This window comes from Leishmania infantum, chromosome 28, assembly GCF_000002875.2.
Source record: "Leishmania infantum JPCM5 genome chromosome 28".
Lineage (NCBI taxonomy): Eukaryota > Euglenozoa > Kinetoplastea > Trypanosomatida > Trypanosomatidae > Leishmania > Leishmania infantum.
In genome coordinates, this window is record NC_009412.2 from 28,897 (window position 1) to 55,930 (window position 27,034).

A 27,034-nucleotide genomic window follows, 5' to 3' on the forward strand; every position below is an offset into this window, starting at 1 on the left:
CGTTTCGTGTCGTCGCCGGATCTCACTCCCTTCAGTCATTGACGGTTTCGCAGTTGCTCTGCACACAGTTCACTTGAGTTGTGCTGTGGAGCACATCAACCCAATGTTTGTGAGGCTCAGTTACAGAGGCGCCGCACAGGCTGGGAGGCGAGGTTCTCGCTGTGCTTTTTTTTGCTCCTCTTGAACTTGTCTAAAGGTCTTCAGAAAGAAAGAGGCTTTTAACAAATGAAATGGTTGAGCAGCTTGCACACACGCAAAAAAGATGCACCGCGGTGGAATCGACTGCGGTGATGTGAATAGCATGATATCAGCAGTGCTGTTTGTCTGACATTGGCGTGAGGTGCAGCACTCCGCACTTCGGCATCTGCGCTGACACTCTTGTGGTGATCGGGTGCTCTGATGTTGCTGATTTGAACAGGTGTTTCTTCAACGCCAACGGGTCGGAGGCCCTTCTATGCGGCAACGCCGCGCGCTGTGTGAATGAGTAGCTCCACAGCTTAGCCGTCGGACAGTTCATGTATAGCTCTTTAGACATTGCATGGCGTGTGGCAGCTCGACTTGCACGTTTCCAACGGCCTTGTTCACCTTGTAATGGCCGAGATGGGGATACTAACTGTGGAAAGTGAACAGCTGACCGTGACGTACGGCTCTCTCCCCTTTGCGTGTGTCTCGGTATCGATGTGGAATCCGTATTTGGTGGTGTACGCCACGGGTGCGAGCGCGGTTGAACTTGAACGGGCAGGCTCGCTGATCGACTGGGGCCCGGTGATTTGTGACCACACGAACGTGATTTTCGCACATATCGATGATGCGGAGGAGATTTACATGTGCAGCTGGGGGTTCGGCTCTGACACCACGCAAGTCTGCAGTTCAAGGCACATGGTCTCGCCTCGCGCGATGTACTTGTCTGGATAAACTGTGACAGTTTCGACGTTTGGTGTGTGCCTGAGGGGTCGGCCGGAATAAAAAGATGCACAATGAATGTGCAGGTGGGCATTCGCCTCTTGCAAGTTGGCGCCGGTGCATTTTCTCGGCGCATGTTGCGGCGCTCTCAGCGACGCTCGCACAGCCGGCTGGTTACTGCTTGCTGACCCTTCCCGTTCTCCATGAGTGTTTTTTTTCTTTCCTGATTGTTTGTTTTTATCTACACTCCCGTGGCTTTATCGACCACCAGCTTTCACCTGCAGCACCAGAGCGTTGATTTCAAGCGCCATTTTTTGTACATGTAAAGGCTGATACACTGCTGCGGGCGAAACCAGATCCCGAATGGCGCGTTGATCATACCGTCAGCGTTTCTGTGGAGATGTAAATGTGCGAAAGCGAACACGATGTGCGGCTCTTGAGCGCCATGGGCCGGTGACACTTGTGAGACCACCAAGGATGCTTCGAGGAACCGGCGTGGAGGCCGCAATGTGCCAAATTCCACTGCATAGATCGGCAACTGATCAAGGGCTGTTTGAAGCTTGTGGAACTTCGCATCTGTCATCTTGTCCTTCCCTTTTCTCTCTGTGGATGGACGCCTGTTCCTGCCTGTTTCACATTATGGCCTGCTCTTCTTCCTCACTCTTTCCTACACGCAAGTGCTCAAGCACTCGCTGCAGCGGCAAGAAGAGACAATCCACAGAAATTTCATCGCTTGCGCTCTTCGTAAACTATCGTGCTGTAACGTCAACAGGGGCCAGATTTCTCTACTGAAGATGCGTGTTGTGTGTTTTGCAGGTCTCTTTTTTTGGTGCATCTTTTTTGCCACGATCTCGAAATTTTTCCATCGTGCGTGCCCGCAGTCGCAACTTTACCGTAGCTGCGCTGCTGCCGGCTGCCCGTTTGCCCTTTCTTTTCCGACTTCCCACAGAACAAGAGTAATTTACGATCTTTCTGACCAGCTAGCTAGCCGTCTTGCGATTGTGGCACCGACCACGCACACCCACGGACACTGACACATGTACGCTGAGTGCCGCAGAAGATCCCTCTCTCTTTCTTGCGCGTTTCTTGTTCGTGGTCTTGCGCCTTTACCGGGTCTGTGAGGGTGTCTACTTGTTTCTTTTCCTCGCTTCGTTTCTCTCTCCTCTTCCGCTGTCCCGTCGCCCCTCTCAGCAATCGCTGACAAGGCTGTTGTGTCTCCTCCCAGGAGTTTTCGGCTCATTGCACATTCGCGACCGTTTCTTCTATTTTAGTTTCCGTTTACTTTGTTTCATTGCCCTGGGGATTCAGCTATGGGAGCTGGTGCCTCTCGCCAACGGCGCTGGAAGATAAAGTCCTCCATAGGGAACGCCGATCCGTGCTCTACGTCCCCGCCCGTCGAGGTCTTGACCGCGTGTGAGAGCTGTGAGAGTTTGAGGCAGAATGTGAGTGCCGCTTCGATTGGCGATGCCAAGCTAAACTCGCGCAGGCGGGAGATGGACTGTTGGAACACGCGAAGGGACTCTAAGGAGTTCCAACATGAAGTAGTCGAGACGGACAGCCTACAGGCCAACTGCGGAGCGCCGAATGAGCAGGCTTTTCACGATACGCTTGTGAGTGCCGCCCACCAGTTGCGGGCCCGCCAGCGCGATACGAATGTGAGCATCTCGAAGGCGGAGATGGAGGGCCTGGTAGTTCTCACGCGCGAGCTGGAGAACCTCAAGCAGATGATGAAGCGTTCGGAGTTCACGGTGGAGGGAACGTGGAGGATCTTAGAGGATGAGGGAATGGTGGAGCGCTTTGGCCAGCAGTTGTACGATGAGCTGCTCACCCGAAATCCGCGTCTGCGCGTCTACTTTCACGGCGTCGACATCAAAGAGCAGTCCAAGTCCTTGCTGCGCATGGTCGGTACAGCGGTGCACTTCTACCAGAAGCCGCAGTTGACAGTGGACATGTTCACCAAGGCTGGCGCAAGGCACCGTGGCTACGGCGTGAACGCAGAGGTCTTCGTGGAAATGAGCAACGCCTTCATGCGGGTATTCTCGAAATTTGTCGGCACAGACGTCTTTCAGGCGGCCGAAGAGGAGTGGCGAAAGTTCTGGAAGTACGTTCTAGATCTGCTCGTGCACGGAAGCGAGAGCCCGGAGGGGGAGCGGTATGGAAAGGTGTACGAAGAGAAGATGCTCAAAAAGATACAGTCCGATTTCAAGCTCATCATGGAGCGGCAAAACAGATGCGACCTGCGGCGCCAATTTGTGAGCGTGATGTACAGTAAAGCCATGGAGATGCACGAGGAGTTGTCAAAGTTCGAAGCACTAAAGGATCTGCGTGCTAGTGCACGCGTCTTGCAGTCATACATCGACGTAATTAACAACATCCATGACAAGAAGCTTTTGGACGAGTACATGCGCGAGCTTGGCGGGCGCCACACAGCCTACAACGTGACGGTGGAGAACCTACACGCCTTTACCGAGCCGTTCCTCTTCACCTGCCGCCACTTTTTGGAGGATGAGTGGAATATCGCGGTTGAGTCGCGTTTGCTGTGGCTGTTTGAGTACATGATCGACGGCATTTCGGCCGGTATGGTGAGCGACATCAACAGCATCGTAAACTTGCGCGCTCCCAGCAACAGCGTTTCTTTTGGGCTGATTTTCACCGATATTGAGGCAAGTACAAGGCTGTGGAGCAAGGACTCGCAGTCGATGAGCCTTGCGGTGAAGAGCCATCACGCCATGATCCGGCGCCTTATCGCTGACTACGGCGCTTATGAGGTCAAGACGGTCGGCGACTCCTTCATCATCGCCACCAAGGATGTACTGGTGGCGGTGAAGCTGTCGCTGTCCATTCAGCTAGAGCTGATGCGGATGGCGCCGATTGCTCCAGGATTTGCGATGGTTGACAGTTCCGAGGGCCACGGTGATCCGCAGGCCTGGGATGACCGCACGCTGCGCGTGCGGATCGGCGTAGAGCACTGCACGGATGCCACGGCCACTTATGACACCATTCACCGGCGCTACGATTACTACGGGGCTAGCGTAAATCGCTGCGCCCGAATCGAGTCTGCAGCGTGTGGAGGGCAGATATTACTCTCTCGTGAGAGTTTTGAGCATCTCAAGTCCATCCCCGAGTTCCATGACGAGCCTTGCCCCTACCTCTTCCGCAGCGTTGAGATCGCCACTCCACCCCCAAAGGAGGATAGCCGTGGTTTGGACCACTTCGTGGTAGTGAGCGATGTCGGCCTGGCGTCCTTCAAAGGCATAGCTGAGCCAGTGCACCTTGTCTCGTTGGTGCCGCGCTGTCTCGCTGGGCGGCAGTTTACGGAAAAGTTTACCAAAGTAGCGGAATAAATTTGTACCCCTGCCACCCAGCGCGCTACTCTCGGCTCTCTCGAAGTCTAGGGGATTGGTGCGTGTCTCTCTTCTCTGGTACTCTTATGTTGTCCTTGATGACGTGGGCGCGGGCACCTGGGGGCGTGGTATGAGGGCCCAGCCCCCGCTCTGTGAGGAAGCCAAGCAGCCCCCCTACCCTCGCCAACGCCGAACCACTGCCGGCCGTGACCGGGCCGTGTGCCTGCGATGTGTGGGGAAGTGAGAGCGATGCATCGCTGATGAAATGCTGACGACCAGGTCCTGAACGGCGTTGCGTCGAAGAGAACCGCGGTAGTGGACACACGTGTGCCACTCATATGATTAGGCAGAGTGTCAGCGGGACTCGACCTAATCGCACCCATACCTCACTTCCTACTGGTGCTGGGACCTGGGCGTCACCGCGAGGGGGCGCACTAAGTGGCGGCCGGCATAATGGGAGCGGCTTTGAGGCGACTTGCGTGCCAGTGGTGGGTGAGTATCGTTTGAGGCAGAGGCCGTGCTCTTCGATGATTGAGTCGGCGCACTGCTGTAGCGCGTGTGCCCACGACCGCTTCGCACGACGCGATGGGGCGTGTGACAGGCCTGGGTGGAGCTGAGTTGAATCGCTGCTGTATGGCAGAGAGTGGGCATGTTGAACAAAAGACAATGTATCATTTCATGTTTGGTAGCCCCTTACTCCGCACTGGAAAACAATAAAAGAACACCCAAAGCGACCCCGCGTTGTGTTTGTGGGCAGCCGGTGAAGTACACTCTGTGGCAGTTCCCCCATGAAGTGCTGTGGGGGCTGCACACACACAGCGGGGGAGTCTGCCGCGCCATTTGCATTGAGGGGCATTCTCCCTTCGCACCTCCTTCCTCCATTTTCTGCTCCCTGGCAGAGTATGCACCTCTTTTACACCCACGTGCTTATCGGCTTATCAAGTCCTAATTCATTCTGTGTGCTTCTCCTTTTCTTGTCCGCTCTCTCTCTTTGCACATATTGTATCGAGAGATCCTGTATGAAGGTGAGGGCATTATTTGTGCACCATCACGTGCCCCTCCTTTTTACGCAGGTGCTGTGGGCTCTGTCTAGTGCCAGGAGAGAGCATGAAGCAGCCGTATCGATCAACGTGGCGGGTGTATCTTCCGGGGTTGTTTGTGATGTCGATTTTTAGTATTGTGGTTTATTTTAGTCGGACGCGCTCAGATGTGGTGAAGTACGGTTACGATTTTGTACCCATCTACTCTGAGGACGGCAAGCTTGAGGGCTTCACACATCCCGTGCTCGTGAAAGCGGGCAACCAGTACCGCGAGATGGAAGAAGAACGAAGGTTGCGATGACAGCTTGGCTTCCTCTGTGGCTCATGCTCTACTCGCACGTGAGCCTGGATCTATTGGGGGTGAGGAGGTGGGGCGGTGTGCACACTCTGCGCACGTATCGGCCTACCTTGTAGGCCTTTATCTGTGCTTGTGTATCTTAAGGAAGAGGGTGCGTTTTTTTTTTTTAGCGAAGACGTTTCTCGATCTTTTCTGGGCTAGCACAAACGCCCTCTGGCTGACCAAAGACGATCTACTCGCTGCTGCTGTGCCTTTCGCACCCAAGTGGGTTTGGTCCCCGCGGATGTGTGCAACTGCGTGCATGGTTGTCATGGACACACCTCCACGCTGAGGAATGGACACTCTAAGGGAGTCTTTTTCTTGCCCCATCTGGCCTGGCGGTCTGCAAGGAGGTCACGTGACGACGAGATGACCAAAAGCAAGCAACGGACCGTGACTGCTGCGGTGAGCCAGCGGTGAGGGAGAACTACTTCCTAGCGATTTGTTACTCTCGTTGCTGCGTCGCATTGTCTGTCGCACCCCCGAATGATAGTAAAGGCGGAACTCACAATATTCTTCTCCTTTACTGCTTGTTCTTCGCAAACCTGTTTCCTTTGCTTGCGCGGTCATGTGTGTGTGCGGGTGTGCACTCTTTACTCGCAACTGGTCGGCTCTCGCCCGTGCGTATCGGAACGAGGTGATCTGAACACACTTGCCAGGAGCTGCAAATTTCCTTTTTCATTCCTCCTTTTGAACACAAACTCACCACCTCTTGCGCTTGGGTACGTATCGTGGGTGTTTTTCCTGTTTTTTGTCACTTCCGTCATCTGACCGCTGAACTCCACGCCTCCATTACTCTCGCCTCCTTTCGCTGCCGCCATTCTGCGTGCCCTTTAGGTGTGACTATTCTCCCCCTTCTAAGTGAGCTATCCAAGATGTCTATTATGTCATACAGCGGTGGCTCGGTGATGGCCATGGCGGGAAAGGAGTGCTTCGTCATCATCTCCGATAAGCGCCTCGGCGAGCAGCTGAAGACTATCTCGACGGAGGTGCCCAAGCTGCATGTTGTTAACGACAGCATTGTGTACGGCCTCACCGGTCTGCGCACGGACCAGCAAACTTTTGCGAACAAAGTTCAGTTTCGCACCGACATGTACAAGCTGCGCGAGGAGCGCGACATCACTGGCAAGGCGTTCGCAGCGATGATCACGTCCATGCTGTACGAGGCGCGTTTCGGACCATGGTTCGTGGAGCCGGTGATCGGAAGCATAGATAAGTCAACGGGCGAGGTGTACCTGTGCGCCACCGACCTCATCGGCGCCCCGTGCGAGCCACAGGATTATGTTTGCGCCGGCACCGCTGCTGAGAGCTTGCACGGCATGTGCGAGGCTCTCTGGCGCCCGGGCATGTCTCCGGAGGAGGTTTTCGAGATCGCTGCGCAGGCGATGCTATCTGCGTGTGATCGCGACAGTCTCTCCGGCTACGGTGCAGTGGCTATGATTGTGACGAAAGACAAAATCACGACGCGCCTCATCAAGGGCCGAAAAGACTAGGGGCGTAGCCAGCAAGCCTCCTTGTGTACGTGCCCTCATTTTTTTCGTTTTTGTGTGCAGGTGATGGAAAGGCATCTAGGGCACACTATTTTATCCCTTCTCTTGTTCTTGTGCATGGTTTGGCTGGATGTGCTTCAGGTGAGCTGTTCGGGTTCGAGTTCATCGGTGTGGGTATGTGGTGCGCCTTTGTCTTTTTCAGCTGTGTGTGCGATGTTATACACAACTGCCAGAATGCCGCGCGGTAGAGGTGACAGGGAGAGCGGAGTAGGTCCTTCGCTGCGGAGCAGGATGACGCCCATATCGCAGTGGTGTGTTGCTTTGTCAGTTCGCCCAAAAGACGTTTGTGCGGGGTTTCCTGTGCGCTTCGCTCTCCTGCGTGTGTTTGTGTCGGTGTTCTACGCTTTACTTCGCGTGGTCGTATGTGAAAGAGAAGAAAAAAAGAACGCGAAAGCAGAGCTACTAGGTGCAGTAGCCCCATGTGTGGAGCACCGGTCGAATTGCAACATGGGTCTATGCGAAGATGTGATGGCCCATTACACTACGCCGCGTTCTCAGCTCTTGCTCGCGCCGGGATTTTCAACGCGACGTGCTGGTGCAGAAACGTTCTGCCATGCATGATTTTTGTCTTTGGTCAAAGTAGAACATGTGGGTTGTGCTTGTGCCATCATCCCCCCTCGTTTCTTTGCGGGGGTCAAAAATCAATGAATGGTGGCTCCCCTCCGCTGTTGTGGCGTTCATTTTCCTGCACCCAGTTCTGTTACCATTTTGGAGCGTGTGCACCGTCTCTCTTTCCCCTCTTATTCGCTGTCGGCCGTCCTTTTCCCTCCGCATATGCACCGCTGTTCGCGTATTGCGCGCGGCTGCGATTTTGTTTGTGCCACCAACGCAAAGGGATTTGCTATGAGCAGACGTGTAGTCGTCGGCGTAAAAAGAAAAAGAGAAGGGGCGTCTTTGTGCACCTCCCCGGCGATATCGAGTTTGACCGCCGCTCGTGTTTCCTCGCTGCTTTGCCTTTCGTAACGTTTGTGTCCGCTGGATCTCGCCTGTGTCTCAGGCGCGATGGAGGCGGAGGAGATCACGCAGGTGAGCATTGGCAATGCCACCACCGCACCGATGCTTTTCTGCTCACGCTGCAACAACCTCCTTTACCCCGAGTGTGATGATGACAACTACAGCATGACGTGGCGCTGCAACTACTGCAAAACGACGGAGCAGCACGATGACTGCAAGCTCGTCCACGTTATGAACCTGAAGATGAAAGCGGACGCGATCGGTGGCATGGATCTCATTGCCGAGTTCGCCAACGACCCGACCGCGCAGCGTGATCCTGAGAAGCCTTGCCCCAAGTGCGGCAAGAAGGGCGTTGCTTGCTTCGTGAACCCGCTCGGCCAACCGCAGGAGGACATGACACTTTACTTTGCTTGCTCTGATACGGTGTGTCGCCACGTTTGGAAGGGTGCTGCCGCCGAGGACCAGAACTAGCATGACGCGCCCCGGCTCAGAACGGGGCGGGGGGCAGGTCGGCTAAAGTGCAGCTCTGCCCTTTGCGCCACAGCGCTCTCGCGTTCGTTTGTCTTTCTTTGCTAAAATGTGGGACAAGACATTGATCAGATGACGTACCATGCGCGACTCTGGGGTACAGTCTCCCCTCCCCCTCCCCATTTTCATTACAAGAATGGAAGGTTTTGTGTGCTCCTGTGCTATCCGCCTTGCATCGCCATCGACCGCGTCGTTGTCTTTCCTGCAGCGGTGTCCTGGAAATGGAAGCATACGCTGCCCGATGACTCACACAGATACTCTCGATATGAAGGGACTGACTCTTTCAGAGTAGATCTGAGCTGGCCTGTGTTGAACAGTGTCTCCATGGCTCCTTACTTGCCCTCTCTCGCTTCTCGTTTCCTGGAATCGTCTTTGTGTGCCCACTTCCGCCTTGTAGCGGTGCTGCCGTCTTTGAAATTAGCAGACGCTATACGCGCACTACGGTGATCGACACAGTGCAGCGACACGCTGTTTTCATTCGACACGGTTGTTTTGTGTGACGAAACAGCGGTAGTGTCGTGCCTGCCTGTGAGCATTGCGGCGAGCAGAAGAGGTCGAGTAGGCGGGAGGAGAGGCGAACCCCCTTATTCCCTGTAGGGGTAACGTATCTGTTCGTTTTCTTCCCTTTTGCCATTTGCCCAGCTGCGCGTCCGTTTGCGATCCACGTGAGTATATTGCGAGACACCATGCATATTTTTCGGGTTTCGGTCCCGCTCATGTGCCTTTTCTACCACTTTGTCGTAGTGATCATCTCCTTTGCCAACTACATCATCTTTGTGAAACTGCAGGGCACGCCTCGAGCGCTGTGTGATGCCTATCTCGCCTTATGCGTGGTCGAGACGGTAGCCTATGGCGCCTGTGCTGGGCCGCTGTTTGTATACTCGTACAAGTACGGCAAGACTTCCACTGCCCGCCTCGGTCGCCTTCTCGGCGGCATCGTCGTTATGTTTCTGCTGTCTTCACTCCCGATGGTGATTATTGAGACGGCTCTGTTCTTGTCGTTTGATTTAGAGCTTCGCCATTCCTTGGATGGAACGGTTTTCTTCTTGCATGCCACCGCAGCAGTCTTTGGTGGCTTCACCACATGGTTTGCCTACATGCGCGTTGTGGCACGCTTCCTCCAACGCTGGCGAGGACCGGAGCGGCAGATCGCCGACGACTCGGAGATCCCACCCACCAAAGATGTTCAGCTGCATCTAGTCAGGCGTTCTCAGTGGCAACCGGAAACTATTTAGCTGTACAGAAGAAGTACGTGGAGTAGAGGTGTGTGGGGGGGGGGGAGAGCAGCGGCGCTGGTTTCCTTGTCGTGCACGGTGTTGCGACGGAAAACTCGTGGCACGAGATTTCCCACTGGGTGGTGTAAAGGGGACGGGGCGCTGCACATCGCAGATGCTGCAAAGGGACGGAGTGTCGGTGCATCCCGTATCACATCCAAGCGCAGTGCGTCCCTCAGGTGTACGCGCATGGAGATAGATCTCGCTTTCTTTTTGGTTTTACACACGCTTCGATTTACATGCACACGCAGACACAAACACAAAAAAAAACGTGGGCCACGCAATGTCAAGGTTGCCCATACAACGTGATTTCTTGGCCGTTTCTTTTTTTATTGCTTGTGCTGTGTAGATGGTTAGAGCCCGAGAGGCAACGCTCCAAACGCAAAATAGAATATTGCGATTACCTCGAAAACTGTCAGACATGTATTGCTGGATGTGTCGCTCGGGTGCGCTGCGCTTTGCGCAAACACGCTTTCGGATGTCGTTGACAATTCTCTTAGCGAACTACCCCGAGTGACGACATGAGCGGCTGGCTTCTGCTCCCTGTTTTCTTTGTCCTCTCTTTCCATTGATTCGGCGCTCGCGTGTTGCATCGGGCTTGCATCCTGCGCACCGATTCTCTCGCGCTCTCTCTTGTCTACCCTTCGGCCCGCACTTGCGCTTCTCTGCTGTCAATGTCGTCAATTTCTTTTCGTTGTTGCATGCCATAGATGGCAGTATCGGCCTACTAGGCAGCGCTAGTGTACACTTGACTAAGTATAAGCGATCACGTCACAATGTCAGCGAGCGACATTGGCTGTGCCTCGGCTCGGGTACTCAGCTACAACTTCAACATCCTTCCTCGAGGGAGCGGCGGATATCAACATGAGCGCATCGAAACCTTTCTTGCTAGCGTCGACGCGTACGACGTGGTGCTACTGCAGGAGGTTTACGCGACGAGCTACTTCCCGTACGTAATGCAGAAGCAGCTGTGCTATCAGAAGATGCTTCTGGACGGACTCAAGGCAAAGGGGTTTCACCACTACGTGATATCGCGACAGCCATCCTACCTGACAATGCTGCGGTACAACGTCTGCTCCGACAACGGCCTCATAATCGCCTCGCGGTTTCCGGTGTGGCACCGCGGCTCCTATACATTTCGCAACCACGAGCGCGGCGAGGCAACTGTCAGTAAAGGGTGTTTGTTTGCTGAAGTCGAGGTGCCCGCTGCTCAGGGTAAAGGCAGCCAGCGTATTGTCTTCTTCAATGTGCACCTGCGCCCAGAGGACAACCTGCCGTCCGAATCGTCGCAGATGCAGCAGGTTCACCGCTTTGTGGAGGCGGCCCTTGCCCAGGTGCAGGAGCAGCGCACGGACGGCGATGAACTGGCGGCGCTGCAGCAGAAGGGGGCCGAGGTGCCGTTCATCATCGCCGGTGACTTCAATATCCACGGCATAGACCCGTTGAACGGGCATCCTTCAAAGAGGTTCCAGGAGATGCTGAACCAGTTTCAGGACATTGGGTCTGTGCGAGATGTCATTTACGAGGAGACAGGACAGAACCCACCAACTCGCCCGCCCATTCTTTTCTTTCCAGAGTTGTCGAAGCTGGAGCGCTACGAATCGACGCCGCAGCGGCAGGACTACTTCCTGGCGACGACGTGCATCCAGGTGGAGAAGCCGCGCCTGGAGAAGTACGTGGTGAGCAGCCGCCGCCCGTACACGTACTTATCGGACCACTTTGGCATTACGTGCCGTGTGACGTTGGCTCTGAACCCGAGCGTCAGCTTCGAAGGGCGCTCGCTCCTGCGTCTCAACTTTTCCTCTCTCGTCGAGGCAGCCAACCACGAGCACTCAAATCCGTCGTCGGATGCGCGGCTTGAGGCGGTCCTCATCGCTGCGTTTGTGTGGTGGCTCTTCTCCTTCAGTTTCATGTCTCTGGTGCTGTGCGCTGCGTTCGCTTGGTTAGTTCGGTGGGCCCAGAACTATAGCGCCTCACCGGTGCTGAGTGAGCCGCCTCTGCTGACGATGGAGGCGCTCAAAGAGAAGGGGGAAATGTGCTTTGCCAACAGCTCGCTCAACCCTCTCGCGGGAGTGCGGACGCTCGGGGAAATGTGGGAGCGCAGTGTAACCCGCTTCCGAACGTTTAAGTGCCTCGGCGCCACCAGTGAGGTCGGAGAGTCGGAGTGGATGACGTACGGCACGGTAGACGTCCGTGCGCGGGAGCTCGGTGCTGGCCTCTTGGAAATGGGTTTTCGCGCTGGCGATCTGATCGGCGTGGCGTGCGAGCCATGCCGCAACATCGTTATTCTCGAAGTGGCGTGCGCTTTGTACGGCTTCACTACGGTGCCGCTGGCGGGTAAGCGCAGCACGATGAGTGCTCTGCTGGACCGCCACAAGATTCGTGTCGCCGTCGGGGACCGCAGCTCTGTGGCGATGCTTCTCACGTGCCGCTCCACCAAACTCGAGGCCGTCATGTACACCAGTGCCTTCGCCGATGAGGACGACCATGCGACGGCGAAGGATCTCAACATCCGGCTCATCCCTTTTGAGTTTGTTGAGCAAAAGGGGCGACTGTGCCCGGTCGCACCAGCGAAGGAGCACGTGACGACGGACTCCGTGTTCACGTACACATTGGACAACACGAACAGTTTGGCGAGTGATGACGGGAGTGCGCTGCTGCCGGTGCGTCACTCTAGCGTCCTGTACGATCTGAGCTTGTTGCTGATGACGGGCGTGCTTCCCTCGTCGTTTAAGGGGGAGTCGATGGTGTGGTTCAGTCCCATGGCGCTGCTCTTTCATCGCGTGTGCGTGCTTGGGATGCTGAGTCAGGGCAACGCCATTGCTACCGTGGACGCAGCCCACCTGCAAGAAGCCTTCGTGAAGTTTCAACCTACTCTCTTGGTCACCGCCCCGACTCTCTTCAGCACGAGCCGCTTGCAGCTTAGCCGCGCGCAGCACCGGCACAGCGCTGTGTACAACTGGTTCTTCAACCGTACCTTTCAGCTGCGCTCGCGTCTCATCCACATTAAGCGGCAGGACAGTTCCCTTCTCCGCTTCATGTTTTTCCGCGCCTTCCAGGAGCAGCTAGGCGGGCGCGTGCGCAAGATAATTTTGAGCGTCTCGCAGGAGAGCACCGCGTTCAGTCTACTGGAGCACGTCAGTGTGTGCTATGTGCCGCTGGTGTGTGAGGTGAGCTACCTAAACTGCTTCGGCGTGTGTGCAATCGATGGCACGACAGCGCCCTCGTTGCAGGTCGACTTGGAGCCGATCAATGACCTCTCGGATGGCGTCGGTATCGGGCAACTGGTCATCGCGAAGAAGGGCGAGCCGCGCAGGCGTCTCGAGATTGCGGCGCAGTGGAAGCGCGATGGCACGGTTAAGTTTCTGGGGGAACCGCTTGGCATCCTCTGGCCAGTTGCCTATCAGTATGCGATTGCAGCGGAGCTGGAGCGCATTTTTTCCGTCTCACGGTACATCAACGCCATCTTTGTCTACTGTGACCCTCTGAAGCCGATCATCGCTGTTGTGTACCCGAACCGCGACACGATCGAATTTGAGTGGCGCCAGTCCCACTGCTGCGACGGCCCCGCACGGCAGCTCGGCTGGACGGACCTGGTTGCGTACGCCACGTCAATAATCACGGCCGACCTTGCTTGTATCGCTCGAGAGGAGCAGCTGCACCCGTCACAGGTTCCCGAGTTTGTGCACCTCCATCCGCACGCGTTCAGCGACCACAGCACCTTTCTCACCCCTTTCGGCAAGATTCGTCGAGACGCCGTGCACAAGTACTTCAGCTCTGTGTTTGAAAGGCTCTACAGCGGTGTCGCCACCTCGCCGCTTGCCGCGCTCACCGCGGACTTGCAGGAGGATGTGAGTGACGTTGAGAGCAGTGGCACGAAGCTGGGCTCGATTTGCGATTTTGATCTGCGAGTGCCGGTCACCATCGACATTGGCGGCACATTTGCGAAGATCGCGTTTATCATGCCGCCTACGGGAGGCGCGTTTCCGACGTTTCCATCCATCATTCACGAGGCGTCGTCGCTGTCGGAGAAGTTGGGGCTGCGTACTTTTTATTTCTTTGCGGATGAGGAAGCAGCCGAGAGCGAGTTGCGCACACGGTCCCACTCGCGCGTCGGCACGCTTCGTTTCTTGAAGATCCCCTCCCAGCAGGTCCCGCGGTTTGCTGATTACCTTGCTGGCTCCCACGCCATCAACAACTTCAAGCCACAGTACACCACGAAGGTGCGCGCCACCGGCGGCGGCGCGTTCAAGTATGCTTCGGTGGCACGAAACGTCCTGGGCATTGAGTTCGATGTGGTGAAGGAGATGGACGCTGTGGTGAAGGGTCTCAACCTGGTTCTCCGCGTCGCGCCAGAGTCCGTCTTCACGGTGGATCCGAGCACCGGCGTCCACCACCCGCATCAGCTTGTGAGCAACGGGGATGGCTTCTCGCCGTTTCCGTATCTGCTGATCAACATAGGGTCTGGTATCTCTTTCATCAAGTGCACCGGCGCCGACGGCTCGCATGTGCGTGTGGGCGGCTCACCCATTGGTGGTGCTACGTTCTGGGGCCTCATTCGCACGATGACGAATCTCACGTCGTGGGAGGAGGTGATGGAGATTATGCGGCTGGACGGTCCGGGCGACAACAAGAACGTCGACTTGCTTGTCGGTGACATCTACGGCTACAACGCAAAGGACTTGCCCGCCATGCTGTCTAGTGAGACGGTGGCGAGCACCTTCGGCAAGCTGGGGACGGAGCGGTTTTATGACATGAGGCGTAGCGTCTGCACCGCCCACTTTGCAGACGACGACGCAGCAGGCGAGATTCTGTCGCCGAAAGCGTTGAAGACGCCATCTGTGATCTCCGAGCTACCTGTCCGCAACGGAACCAAGGCGGCATCAGCCATCGATATTGTGCGTTCGCTCTTGAACATGATTTCAAGTAACGTCACGCAGTTGGCATACCTGCATGCCCGTCTGCACGGGGTGCCGAACATCTTCTTCGCGGGCGGCTTTGTGCGGGACAATGCGATGATCTGGAGTCTGATAAGCACCACAATGAAGTACTGGTCTTCTGGAGGGTGCCATGCTCACTTTCTCGAGCATGACGGCTACCTCGGAGCACTCGGGTGCGCCATTCTCGATCCTCAGGGCGATGCGGCAAAGGAGGAGCAATAGAGCGGTGGCTGCTGTGTGGGAGCCGAGGGAGGTCCGTTGAGTGGTGGGAGTTAGTGGTGTGGATGGCGCACGCTGATGGGTCACGCTTCGCCGAAGCGGTCCCTGCACGCGTTCGTTTTTTTTTTTTGCCACCCCTCCCCTGTCAGTGGTATCCTCGACCGCTTTACACGGGCAGCTTCTGATTTGCACTGCGTTACTGTATGCGCGGCAACCAGGGCAAGAAGAGCACTGGCACCGCAGCACAGGTTGGTTTGCTGCCCATTCTCTTCCTTTTCCCCTAATGATCGGGATGGTGTTTTCCTCTTTGTTTTGTGCGCACGCCCGAGACGCCTGAGCGTGTCCCACCGAGAGGCATATGAGGGACACGTAAAAGAATAGCTGACCGCTGCGGACACGACGCCCACGCGCGCCGCTGTTACGTGCAACGTTCCCACGCCTTGTTTGACTGCGCGCATGGGTGCTCCGTGTCTTTTTGTTGACCTCCTGCGCGTGGTGACGCACACATAAAACAGAAGCAGTTGGTGCGCCGAGAAGAGATTTGTGTATGTGTGTACCTACCGTGAGGTACTTCTGCCAATCTCTGGACTTTCTAACATGTTTTATGGGGTCGTTGGCCAGCTGTCTGATGGCCTTCTCTTCCCTGCTTTTCGCTTTGTTTTCGTTCTTATAATCATCTTACGATTTTCGACGTATCTGTTTGTTCCCCTTTTTTGTTTTCTTCTCGGTTCGTATTGGTGGACGTGTTTCCGTTCAGCACGGCTGACTTGCGAATGCGGCAACTGAGTGCGGCGCCGCGCTTGTAGGCATCCGCACACAGCTGACGGCGCGACGTAACGGATGCCGCCTGACTCATCTTCCTCTCTTCTGCTCGTGGGTACACATGACACGATCAACGTGTACGCATGAAGCCGAGCCACCTCAGGAGGGTCGTGCGACTGTGGCGACTTGGCAGTTGATCTGATCCCCTGAGCGTGATCAAGGCCGGCGATTAAAGGGAAAAAAAAGTATGTGATATAACAGCAACCAAACAACGCCTAGACGAGGTGCCAGGAATGCTGGCGGAGCAGCGCAGACGACTGCTGCCTCCGACGCTGTCTTGAACTATTGACGATGTGCACGTGCTCGCTTTGCCCACCTCTTGCTTTCATTTTCAAAAGACGATGATAGTCATGTGTCGTCTTGTTCAATCGAAGGGAGGACTGATTGATGTGACTCCCATTATACGGGAGTCCTTGGATGCCCTCCTGCCTCCCTTTTCTTTTGCTTCTGTGACCTGCGTCTTACGTATGTGACACGGCCATGTGCCTGCCTCCGCCTTTCTCTGTCTTCTTTGGTTTTGCCACGTCGCTGTGCGTCTTTTTGTTTTCCTGATGTTGCTACTGCCGGGTGATATAGTGAAGGCATATTTCCTGTGTACTCTCACCGTATACGAAGTCGCACCTGCACTTGTCAACGGTGCACTTAGTCGCCCCCTCGTTCCTAATTTCGACCATCTGCGACCCGTGCGTGGCTCTGGTGTTCTCCGGCCTTGCGAAGGTGCCTTTGAGCGTTTTGCGTCCATCTAGTGCCGCTTAAACACCGTCCCCATTGCGCACACGGGAGTAACAAAGCCGCCTGTGCTTCCTCCTTTACCTCGCCACTTGGGAAAAGCCAGCGACAAACGACTCTCTCCCGCTTCTTTTCTTCGCCCGCCGTTGCCCTTGCCTTCGTTCTAGTATCCATCCCAGCTCTTCTCCGGTCTATCCGGGTCTCGTTTGGCGTCGTGCTCTTCTCTCTCCCGCAGTCTTGAGCGACACGTGACACAGCGTATCAGTGAGGAGTTGCAGCGCCGAGAGTTGTGGATGAACACGTGCACAAAGACAGACGCACACTTATTCCCCGTTATACGGTCAAGGCGCGCACAAGGGTGGTGGCTGCTGTGGTCTCTGTTCTTTCGCACAGGTTTCTCGAGTAATCGAGGACCTTCGGCGCACCGTGCCTTTTTCTCCATTTCTCAATCCACTCCGCTTATCCGTGTAAACGATGGCCTCAGAAAGTCATGACGATATCGTTGCTGAGCAAGCGTCGTCTGTGTGGTCTGTCCTTCGAGAAGAGGCACGTGAGCTTCGCTGGTACGTGCTGATGGTCGCGTGCCTCCTCACTTTTGGGAGCTACTACATCTACGACTTCCCTGGCTCCATTGGCAGCGGCAGAGGCAACACAATCGAGAACCACTTCAAAGCACATCAGAAAATCTACACGGAAAGCATGAACCAGTACCTTTACAGTGTGTACGCATGGCCGAATACGATCCTCTCCGCTCTGGGCGGCCTCCTCATCGACAAGTATCTCGGGCTGCGCGGGGCAATGGTCCTCTTTTCCGTGCTCATTCTCACTGGGGCCGTTCTCTTTTGCATCGGCGTACACGCGACGACGTATTGGATTATGTTTGTCGGCCGTATCGTGTTTGGCCTGGGCGGGGAGTCGCTCAGCGTCTCTCAGTCCGCTTTTGTGGCGCGATGGTTCAAGGGTCATCGCGGCATGGCGCTTGCTTTCGGGATCACCATCAGCTTCTCTCGCGTTGGCTCATCATTCAACTTTCTGTTCGCGCCAGCGATCGCGAACAAGTGGAGTATCGACGCGGCTGCCGTTTCTGGTATTGCTGCCTGCCTCATCTCCATGCTTGCGTGCGTTGTGCTCGTGATGGCCGACCGCCATGCCGAACGTCGCGGCTACCTATCCGTTACCGAAGAAGACGAGAGCGACTCGACGGAGGAGGACGAGGCGATGTGTTCAGGCGTCTTGCAGATGCCGTTGGCGTACTGGCTGCTCTGCGCTGTTTGTGTGTTTTGCTACACCGCCGTATTTCCTTTCGTGGGTGTGGGCAAGAACTTCTTCCAGGTTAAGTACGGCTACACCGGCGACGCAGCAGCCCGCTGCCTTTCCTTCTATCAGATCACCTCAGCGGTGGCGAGCCCGGTCATCGGCTTGGCGGTGGACTCGGTGGGCCGAAACACATGGTGGCTCATCCTCGCTTGCTCGTGCTTTGCTGCCATCCACGTGCTGTTCATGACGACGATGATCCCTGGCGCTGTTCTCATGGTGCTAATGGGGTGCTTCTACACCTTTCTGGTGTCGGGGCTCTGGCCCTCGGTGCCATGGGCCGTGCCAAGCACAGTTGTGGGGGTGGCGTACGGTGCGATGACCTCGATCCAGAACATCGGCTTGGCATTGTTTCCGATGCTTGTGGGGGCAATCCTGGACCACTTCCGGCAAAACGGCAACAACACGGCAGAGCTGACGCAGGATCTGCCACCGTTGGAGGCCTTCATGTGGACCGAGGCGCTCTTTTTGGTTTCGGCTTTGATTGCCTTTCTGGCGAGCGTGGCTTTGCTTGTGGAGGACCGGCGCACGGGAGGAGTGCTTAGTGCCGCGAGCGCCAAGCGGCCGCAGATCATAGAGGACCTCAGTCGGCTACAGAATGACTTTGAGGGTGTCGTGCCAGACTTGGAAGGCGTGGAATACGAGAGGGAGGAGCCGCAACGCCAGGTGACAGAGCCACTTACAGGCACCGCGCGCGCCGACGCTGTGGCCACCGAAGTGGCTACGCGGGCGCACTCCAGGAAGTGAGTTGTGCTTACGGTGACGAGCGTTGTGCTCTCTTCTAGCATGCGCTGTCGAGGACAGGATATGAAGTGTGCATTTTGAAGGTGAGTTTCGCCGCATCCTACCTTGTTGTCGACACTAGTGGTCATCAACGGCAGTGCCGCTACCGCCGCCCTCGTGACCCCGAGGGGGATCAGCAGAACTGCGACTGCTGGTGATCCACACATTCTCTGGAATCGGCTCCCGTCACGGGTACTCGCGACCCTCTGTGCTGGGCAATCGGTTAAGGCCGCCGATGGATTGAACGTCTATGCCCGCCAAGTTGCTATTTTTTTTTTGCGTGTTTGTTGTCGTTCGCCTGTGCTTGCTTCTCTTCGTGTATGCGTTCTTGGCTGCTCCGCTGCTCGTGTCACGCCGAGCTGGGCACCGCTGCTTTTTCCCCTCGCTCACTCACTCCTTTCTGCACTTGTTTGTTTTGTACCCTCTGTTCTGCTTTTCTCTCGGTGCGCGTCACCCCTCGACGTTAGCGCCATTGCCAACTCGAAGTTTTACCCAAGAAGCACCTCCGTCCAAACTGCACGCTTGGACTTTGGCAACTCTCCTAGCTCGCGTAGAGGGTACGTGCTCCGTCGCTCATCGCACTGGCGTTCCTTCAGATCGTCACCACCCTCGCTACCGCCAGCGTGTCTCCATGGGTGCGCCGCCTTCCTCGTTTTGTGTTTGTTGCTCTGCCTTAAGGCGAGCGTAGCGATGCCTCTCACAGTTCGCATCCTGGACCACAAACGAAGTTCGTGTCACCGACGCGGTAGCCTCTACACGCAAGCGTAATGCAGGTTCAGCACAGCGTGTGGCCACGTGCGTCAGAGTTTCATTGAGGTGGCTCATGTCTTGTTCCCGGCGATGCCGTCTTCCCTGCTACCCAGACGGTTGCCATGCCACGTGCTCGCCACTGCTGTTTTCACATGTTCTCTCTCCCCTTTTCGTATCAAACATTCTCTTCCCCTCATGCCTTACCATCGGCTGTCAGTCGTTGGCCGAGGGACACGATGCCTAGCAGGGCTGTGGTGCGCAAAAAGCACCGACGCGATGCGAAGCGCAGAAAAGCGCAGGATGCAGGCGGCAGTCCATCCCAGTGCTTCGCATCGGCCATCCTAGGGGCCGACGAGTCCGCTGTTCATCCCTCCTCATCACGGGTGCGCTTGCTGCTCCCCATGGCGCTAACGGAACCGCAAGTTTCACGCAAGCGCGCACCGGAGGTGCCGACTACGGACCCGCCTTCATCGCCGAGCTCTACATCTGCCGCTCCTGCGAGCTTAGCGCATCCGCTGAAGCGACGGCGGGCGGAGGCGTCTCCGCTGGAGCCGATGCCGGGGGGTCTCACGCGCAAGGAGCGCCGGCGCTGGGAGACGAGCCGGCGGCTGGAGCTTCAGATGTCGCGACTGAACTCAAATGCTACGGCTGCGAAGGAGATGGTCGAAGAGGCGGCTGCTCAGCACCGCGGCACGGCAAGTGATGCTGTCGATGGTGACGCGGTCGCCGTGCCAGAGCCGAAACTGCGGCACGACCCCAAGTTTAAGCACGGCACGTTTTGGCGGGATCGGAAGGAGAAAAGGGCGCGCACGCTCTTCCTAGGCGGCATTCCCTCCGCGTTCTCAGTGAAGCAGGTGAAGGATTTCATTAGCACCGTGGTCGACCTTGATCCTGATGCCACTGAATATGCGGATCAGGTTGGCCAGAACACAGAGGTGGTGGAGGAGGTGGATATGCTACCCGTAAGACACCATAGCAGGGTCAAGCACATGTACGTGACCATGGCGTCCGTCCCACTTGCCGGCTGCGCCGCAGCGATGCTGAACGGATACAAGGTGGAGGGAAGGGAGCTACGGTGTAACTTTGCAGCGGATAAGGCGCAGAGGGAAGAGGCGATCCGGCGACGAAATGCCGCGCAGCGGTGAGCTCACGCGCGCCGTTAAAAAAAAAGACGTCTGTGGGTGCGCCAGTCTCCCAGGCACCACAGCGACGCAAGGGACACCCTTCATGATCGTCTCGTGCTCGTAGGTTTTTTTTTTCTTTGGAACGGCTTTCGCCCTTGCGTCGGCGGTTTACGAGTGTAAGACGATAAGTGTGGACAGGCACAAGAGCCGCAAGGGTAAGCCATGGTCTTCGAGGCGCCGGCGAAACAAGAGCAAAGAAAGAGTTGTTACCACAGCGTTTTGTCACGCATCGATGGCAGGTAGAGGGATACGTAAGCCCGCTGCCATGGCTCTCTGCAGTACCGGCTTCCTTCCTCGTCATCCATTTGGGCTGGACCCTGTTGTCGAGCGCGAAAACGCGAGCGTGAGTTATCCGCCTGCGCTTGGACATTACTTGACCGCTTTCACGAGTCGACTTTGCGGCCCTTGACTCGATCCACTCTTCTTTTTGCCTCTCACTCTCTCGCTCTTCCTCTCTCCTTTCGTTTTTTTTTTTCTATGCAGTGACTCTCCCTGATGAGATTCTCACGAGTCCAATTTTGCGCCGTGGCACGGCTGCGCGAGTGCACGCGTTGCTTTTACTCCTTACCCGCGGCGCGCGTCCGCGCTTGTGGGCGCACCAGTGTCATTCGATTTCTTCGTTCTTTTCTTCCTTTCTCTCTTTCCTCCTTGTTCGCATTGCTTCTGCGAAAGTGCCCAGCGCGCGTCCATTCGACCTCAACGACTGTTTGGAGTCTGCTCCGCGGCTCCGTTTCCGCCTGCGAGGAGGCTTGCATATGTGTGCGTGCGTCTTTGTATCTCCACGATGTGATTCAGCGTCTGCTAGGAAACTGCGGCGGTCGGTGCTGTTCACTAGCAAGAGAATGCACATGCGTCTTGTCGGGAATCTGGGCAAGGGAGCTCCGTCTTCGATCCCCGTCCCTCCCTACTGCTCTGTTCTGCTTTCCACTTCCCATTCTTCTCGACCTTCACTTGCGCATTTTCGGAGGAACGTTCCCTAGTGGACATCTCTGCGACTTTTTTTTCGTTGTCGGCTCTTGTCCGCACGCCGCTCCTGCCTTAGGTCTCTCGCCGTCTTCCGCATTTTCAGGCTGCTTCGTGTCTTCTTCTTTTCCACTGCGTATATGTACGCCAGAGCTCTCCCCACGCCCATCCCTTCCCTTTCTCCCCGTACACTCTGCTGTGTTGTCGTTAATGTTGCCGCGCTCAAAATGTGCTCGGCGTTTTCTGCTCTGCCGTTACCGCTGCTTCTTTGTTGCCAAACTCTGTTCGGCTTTTCTGACATCCCCTCATCGGTGTTCGTTTCTGCTGCGGCACAGGTGAGAGGCCCCGGCGGCTATTCATCTGCTCTTATCCAACCGCTCTGTCACAAGGGTGTGCTCATCCGGGACTCGAGCACAACCCCTCAGCTCTGACCAATCAGCACGACTTGGCCGTACAGACGTGTGCACAGGCGAGGCAGTCACTCGCTGTACCGATATTATGGTATAGGTGCTGCAAAGAGCGGTGATTGATGATGAGCCTCGCTTCTTCTTGTACTCCCTCTTCTCTCCCGCAGCTGGTGGGATCATCTCCGACCCCCCCCCCTCCCTCCCTCCCTTCCCCATGCACTGCACTGCACTGAAACGAGGAACGAATGAAAAAAAAACATGGAAAACGTTGGTTTCGTTGGAAGTCGTCTGGTGTGCCGACTCGTTAGTGCCCGATTTCGAGGTCACCCATATGTCTACTTCCCTGTATTTTTTCCAGATTCCCCCCACCTACATGCCAGTCACGAAGCTTCACGCATCCATGCCCATGTCTATATATAGATGCGTGCGAGGCTTCGTGAATCTCTTCCCACCCTCCTATGTTGGGGAGGATGCCAACTGGTTTTACTACCTCGTCTGTGAGTTCATGTCAGTCCCACCCCGTGTCCAGCCCCCACCCACCCATCACGCCCGCCCCCGGGTGAGAGACACGATGGATAGGGAAGGGGGCGCTCTGGGCTTGCATAGAAGTCATGGAAAGGACAAGGAAAAGCCCTGTAAGGGATGAATGCAGAAGGCAGTTTCACCCTACCGGGAAACGCCCAACATGGCTGGTGACATTGCCCGTAAGAAGTGGGAAAATGGGATGGAGCCCATGAAATCAACAAAATGCCCTCCTCTCCTCCCCTCTCCTCTTTTTCTCGGATCTCACACGGACAAGGGCAGGGTCTAGTCACATCAAGTGGACGATAAAAACGATGAGCAACTGTCCTCCCGCCTCAAGCTTCTGCGACTTTGGTGAGTGGAAGTCGGAAGAGGACGACTCAGAGGACTCATGCTCTTCCGACTTCTCTTCGTCGTCCAGCGCGCCCTACGTCGTCTGTGCGCAGTCCATCTCCTTTGCCACCGGGGCACTCGGCAAAGCGCAGCGCAAGCTCAGCGCCCTGCCGCTTTCGGACACAGACGAGGAGCTGCGCGCTGAAATCGAGCAAAGCAGGCTGTCGCTGGAATGTAATCTGTCGGCACTGAGGCTGTCAGCAGTGCCATCTGATGTTCCACTCCAAATTTTGCGTAAGATTTCTCTGTCGGAGAACAAACTAGTTTCGTTGCCGGATGGGCTGTTCTTAAACGGATCCTTCGGTGCGCTGGTTGAGTTGGTCCTGAATACCAATCTGCTCACGTCCCTTCCGCTCTCTCTCTTTTACCTCCCACATCTTCAGGTGCTTTCAGTGAACAACAACTCGCTGACGTCGCTGCCATTTGAGAATGTGATAGGGGCAGAGCGCGACGCGGCGGGCGATCCGTTTCTGCCCTCGGTGCGGCGTATCGGAATGGAGTCGAACCAACTGCAGCTCCTGCCGTTGTCTTTGCTGGAGTGGTGCCCCTCTTTGGAGGAGTTGTTCTTGGCCATGAACGAGGCAATGCTCGATGAGCCCGTGTCGTATGACCGTCTTCAGAGGATACGCCGTCTTTCCACCAAGCGTGTCGTGCTCAGAGTTGATAATCGTCCTCGTTTTGTGAGGCAGATTGAGGCGCAGTGCTGGGCCCGGACTCTGCCATGGCTGCAAGTCGAGCTGAACAAGATCTACCCTGACAAGGTGCTGGATTATCTCTTCCTAGGATCCCTGCGCACCGCGCAAACGGTGACTGTGTACCACGATCTAGACATCTGCTATGTTCTCACTGTGGGGCGCGACTTGGAGGCGGTAATTGAACCGTGGATGCAGCAGCTTGTTCTTCCTGTGAACGACTTTCCGGAGCAGAGCATGGTGCCCGTCTTCGATGACGCCTTCAGGTTCATCGATGAGGCAAGATCGCACAAAAAGGGCGTCCTCATCCACTGCTTTGCCGGTCTTTCCAGGTCCGTGACGATTGCGGTGGCCTATCTGATGCATCTCAAGGGCATCACACGCGATGATGCCCTTGCCTTGGTACGCCTTGCGAGGCCAGCGGCACAGCCAAATGATGGTTTTCTCCGTGAGCTGGGCGCCTACGAGGAGATGCTGCGCAGTCGTTGCGTTAGTCGCGAGTAAGGCGGGGAGAGGGAATGGGTGGCACATGCCATCCTCGAGGGGTTTCTTTTTTGCTTGTTTTCTTTAGCGGCGGATGTGCCTTACCCCTGTAGGCTTTTCTGTTTCCCTTCCAACGTGCGTGTGTGTGCTTCTCTCCACCCCTCCCCCTCCCCTTTTGCATGAATGCACGCATGACGTAGAGTGTTTGTGCGCATCAGCGGCGTCGATGGCCTCCCCCCTCTCCCTTCTGGAAAGGCGTGCATGGGCTGTTGTGCCCGCCTCCATGAGCTTCTGCGCGGACGCCACGATAGAGTGTACGCCCGCTAAAGACGGAATCGTTTGCTTCCCTTTCCCTTTTCTTATCAGTCGTTCCCCGACCCCTTTCCTCCTGGAGTGTGCCCTGACTAGCCAACTTCGTGTCCGCTCATTGGTTTGTTGGCTAGAAGCAAGGAGACGGAAGGGAGTCAGAGGGAACGGCATAACACAGCACTGTAGGTCCAGACGAGCATCCACGTACAGGGTGGATGCAATGCGCGGCGCGTTTTCACAATGCGGAAGCTAAACCGGCAACGCATTAACTCGCGAGGGGATATATAGCAAGCCGTCCCGCTGTCTACATACAGGGACGGGTGAGCGTGTGTCTGGGTACGCCTGCATGTGGGTGCTTGAAGCCGTCGCGCACCGTAGAGATGCGGGATTTAGTGTCGTGTCGCTCATTTTCGCTGCCGGCATAGTGTGAGGATGGCGTACGAAGGCGCGAAGGAAGTTGAAAAAGTGAACTGTGTCGTGCCTGTGATGCGTACCGGAGGTGGCTCTGTGCCTTATAATCTGCTGTCTATCGTTGCGCCGCAGCGTGGCACGCCGGCGTGTTTCCGTGCGTCTACCTTCCCGCGTTTGACTCCTCCGTCCCTCTCCCCCTTTTCTTTGTAAACTCGAAACAAAAAAGACCTCCTCAGTAGGATGGTGTAGGTCCCGAGCACACCGAGTCGCCAAGAAAAACAGGACTACCTGGGCTTGCCTCCCTTGGCATTCGTGCTGCCGTCGCTTCGGATGCCACTTCCCTTCTTTCGCTTCCCCTCTCTTCTTTTGCTCACCTTGCTGATGTTTGGTATGTCTGAAGGAGGGGGGACGAGGGGCAAACATTACGCCTTACGTGTCCGGACGTGACGAGGCCGCAAGCGGCGAGGTGTCGAAAGGCGGCTTGTTTTTTGCCCTCTCTCAGTTCTGCTGTGGCTTCATCATCTGCTGTCCTCCCCTCCTCCTCCACCCTGACCATATCTGCCCTCAACGCACTGCATTAGTGTACCGCCTCAAATGTCCTTCTACGCGTGGCGGGCCGTCTTTTACGGCTCCGTCTGGACGGCGGGGGATTTCTGTGCGCAGCTCTACGCCGCCCACAAGGAGGCGGCGGCGCGGCGCGCCTCCGGTGAGAAGCGGAAAAGCCCGCGCCCGAGTGGAGCGCAGATGTTTGCGATGCTCGACAAGGAGCGTCTTGGGCAGAACACGCTCTTCGGACTTTCGATCGGCGGCTTTATTGGTCAGTATGAGCGCTTCCTCCCCCGCATCTTCGGCACATTAACACGTAATCCCACACCGTGCCTATGCGCTCTCGGGCTACAGCAGCTGGCAGTGACACCTCTCATCCTCTGGTCCTACTTCAACGCCATGACCGCAGCGCGTGGAGGGCTGAGCGACCCGAGTTTCATGAATGAGCACAGCTTCGGGGCACGTCAGCGACACGACATCGCCAGCGTGGAGCGCCACATCCTTCATGATGTGATGCCGTATCCGCTTCTCGTCTCATGGGGCGTGTATACGCCGCTCTTCACTCTGGCGTACATTGGCCCACCCCGCGCTTCCACGTTCTTCTCCAGCTGCCTCTTTGTGCCGTGGTGCGGCCTCGTCTCCCACACGCAGGGGAATGACCTCCTCTAGGCTCCAGCACTGTGGGCATTGTGCCACGTGCTCCGAAAGAAGAGCTGTCGTTGCGCCCAGATGTATGCGTGCGTCTTTCTATGCTGCGGTTATGGCAGTTGGCGAGGACGCACCTCACTCGCAGCCGCCGAATGGCGGAAGAGAAAGCCTCTCTCTGACGCCCACCCTGGCGTCGCCTGTCGTTTCTTCGTTGTTGCTTGAGTCGTTTTGCTTCTCTCTTCGTGTGTGCGTGATTCTTTGTTTCGATTCCGTCCCTTGCCTCGGCGCGGAGTGCGCATGCATTTGTCTGTGCGTCCTCGTGTGCCGGTGTGGCTCAACTAGTCGTAACAGCTATGCTGAGCCCATAGAAAGACAGAGGGTGGCTCTCTCTTCATATCTGTGCCGCAAAGAGTGTCTGCGCATGATGCGACTGCATCGTACCCGCTCCACAAATCACCGTTTCCGTCCTCGCATGCGTGTGGTTGCTTTTCCATGCATCCTAACTTGGCCCTCTGCTCCTGCTTAGATGGTTGCGGGGCGAGGCGCGAGTGAGAGAAATATACAACGTGCATCAGAAACGGACCACGTGCATGTCTGTACCCGTTGTGGTGACACACACACACACACTCACACACCACCAAATGACAGACATTTTGTGCTGTCTAAAGAACGACTGAACTGCTGCGTCATGGCCATCTTCCACCCACCGCGGTGTAAGCACCGCTGCCCTCTTGTCCGTCACTTGATCCTATGTTTTTTCCCCTTTTTGCGACCTCCTCCTCCTGTCTCTCTCACGCTCCCCCGGCACTCTCCTGCCGCCGGCGTGGCACCTCGTTCCTCCTCTCTCATGCACGTCCTCTGACGGTCCCACACCGTCTTTCCGCGTCTCGTTCCTTTAGTTCTCTTACTACCCGATAGTATCGTCGCGTAGTAATAACGGCTTCACCTACTCACTATTCTCTCGCTTAGTTTGGTTTTGTTTTCGGTTG

At 56.2% G+C, this 27,034-nt stretch overlaps 10 protein-coding genes across 10 annotated transcripts; all 10 read left to right on the top strand.

Moving 5' to 3' along the window:
• Positions 1-2,396: 2,396 nt before the first annotated feature.
• On the top strand, positions 2,397-4,247 carry LINJ_28_0090 (adenylate cyclase-like protein; the record flags this gene model as incomplete). The annotated part of the gene is made up of 1 exon (XM_001470007.1): positions 2,397-4,247. The coding sequence occupies one exon, from the start codon at positions 2,397-2,399 to the stop codon at positions 4,245-4,247; it is 1,851 nt and encodes a 616-aa protein (XP_001470044.1).
• Positions 4,248-5,354: 1,107 nt separating this feature from the next.
• On the top strand, positions 5,355-5,588 carry LINJ_28_0100 (conserved hypothetical protein; the record flags this gene model as incomplete). The annotated part of the gene is made up of 1 exon (XM_001470008.1): positions 5,355-5,588. The coding sequence occupies one exon, from the start codon at positions 5,355-5,357 to the stop codon at positions 5,586-5,588; it is 234 nt and encodes a 77-aa protein (XP_001470045.1).
• Positions 5,589-6,499: 911 nt separating this feature from the next.
• Positions 6,500-7,117, top strand: LINJ_28_0110 (putative proteasome beta 3 subunit; the record flags this gene model as incomplete). Its single annotated transcript, XM_001470009.1, has 1 exon — positions 6,500-7,117. One exon carries the CDS (start codon positions 6,500-6,502, stop codon positions 7,115-7,117), a length of 618 nt encoding a protein of 205 aa, XP_001470046.1.
• Positions 7,118-8,176: 1,059 nt separating this feature from the next.
• On the top strand, positions 8,177-8,599 carry LINJ_28_0120 (putative DNA-direcetd RNA polymerase II, subunit 9; the record flags this gene model as incomplete). The annotated part of the gene is made up of 1 exon (XM_001470010.1): positions 8,177-8,599. One exon carries the CDS (start codon positions 8,177-8,179, stop codon positions 8,597-8,599), a length of 423 nt encoding a protein of 140 aa, XP_001470047.1.
• Positions 8,600-9,342: 743 nt separating this feature from the next.
• Positions 9,343-9,891, top strand: LINJ_28_0130 (conserved hypothetical protein; the record flags this gene model as incomplete). The annotated part of the gene is made up of 1 exon (XM_001470011.1): positions 9,343-9,891. One exon carries the CDS (start codon positions 9,343-9,345, stop codon positions 9,889-9,891), a length of 549 nt encoding a protein of 182 aa, XP_001470048.1.
• Positions 9,892-10,706: 815 nt separating this feature from the next.
• Positions 10,707-15,092, top strand: LINJ_28_0140 (putative pantothenate kinase subunit; the record flags this gene model as incomplete). Its single annotated transcript, XM_001470012.1, has 1 exon — positions 10,707-15,092. One exon carries the CDS (start codon positions 10,707-10,709, stop codon positions 15,090-15,092), a length of 4,386 nt encoding a protein of 1,461 aa, XP_001470049.1.
• A 2,022-nt stretch (positions 15,093-17,114) lies between these two features.
• On the top strand, positions 17,115-18,701 carry LINJ_28_0150 (conserved hypothetical protein; the record flags this gene model as incomplete). The annotated part of the gene is made up of 1 exon (XM_001470013.1): positions 17,115-18,701. The coding sequence occupies one exon, from the start codon at positions 17,115-17,117 to the stop codon at positions 18,699-18,701; it is 1,587 nt and encodes a 528-aa protein (XP_001470050.1).
• A 1,340-nt stretch (positions 18,702-20,041) lies between these two features.
• LINJ_28_0160 (putative RNA binding protein) lies at positions 20,042-20,632 on the top strand (the record flags this gene model as incomplete). Its single annotated transcript, XM_001470014.1, has 1 exon — positions 20,042-20,632. The coding sequence occupies one exon, from the start codon at positions 20,042-20,044 to the stop codon at positions 20,630-20,632; it is 591 nt and encodes a 196-aa protein (XP_001470051.1).
• Positions 20,633-22,877: 2,245 nt separating this feature from the next.
• Positions 22,878-24,152, top strand: LINJ_28_0170 (putative phopshatase; the record flags this gene model as incomplete). The annotated part of the gene is made up of 1 exon (XM_001470015.1): positions 22,878-24,152. One exon carries the CDS (start codon positions 22,878-22,880, stop codon positions 24,150-24,152), a length of 1,275 nt encoding a protein of 424 aa, XP_001470052.1.
• A 1,293-nt stretch (positions 24,153-25,445) lies between these two features.
• LINJ_28_0180 (conserved hypothetical protein) lies at positions 25,446-26,066 on the top strand (the record flags this gene model as incomplete). Its single annotated transcript, XM_001470016.1, has 1 exon — positions 25,446-26,066. The coding sequence occupies one exon, from the start codon at positions 25,446-25,448 to the stop codon at positions 26,064-26,066; it is 621 nt and encodes a 206-aa protein (XP_001470053.1).
• Between the last annotated feature and the right edge of the window lie 968 nt (positions 26,067-27,034).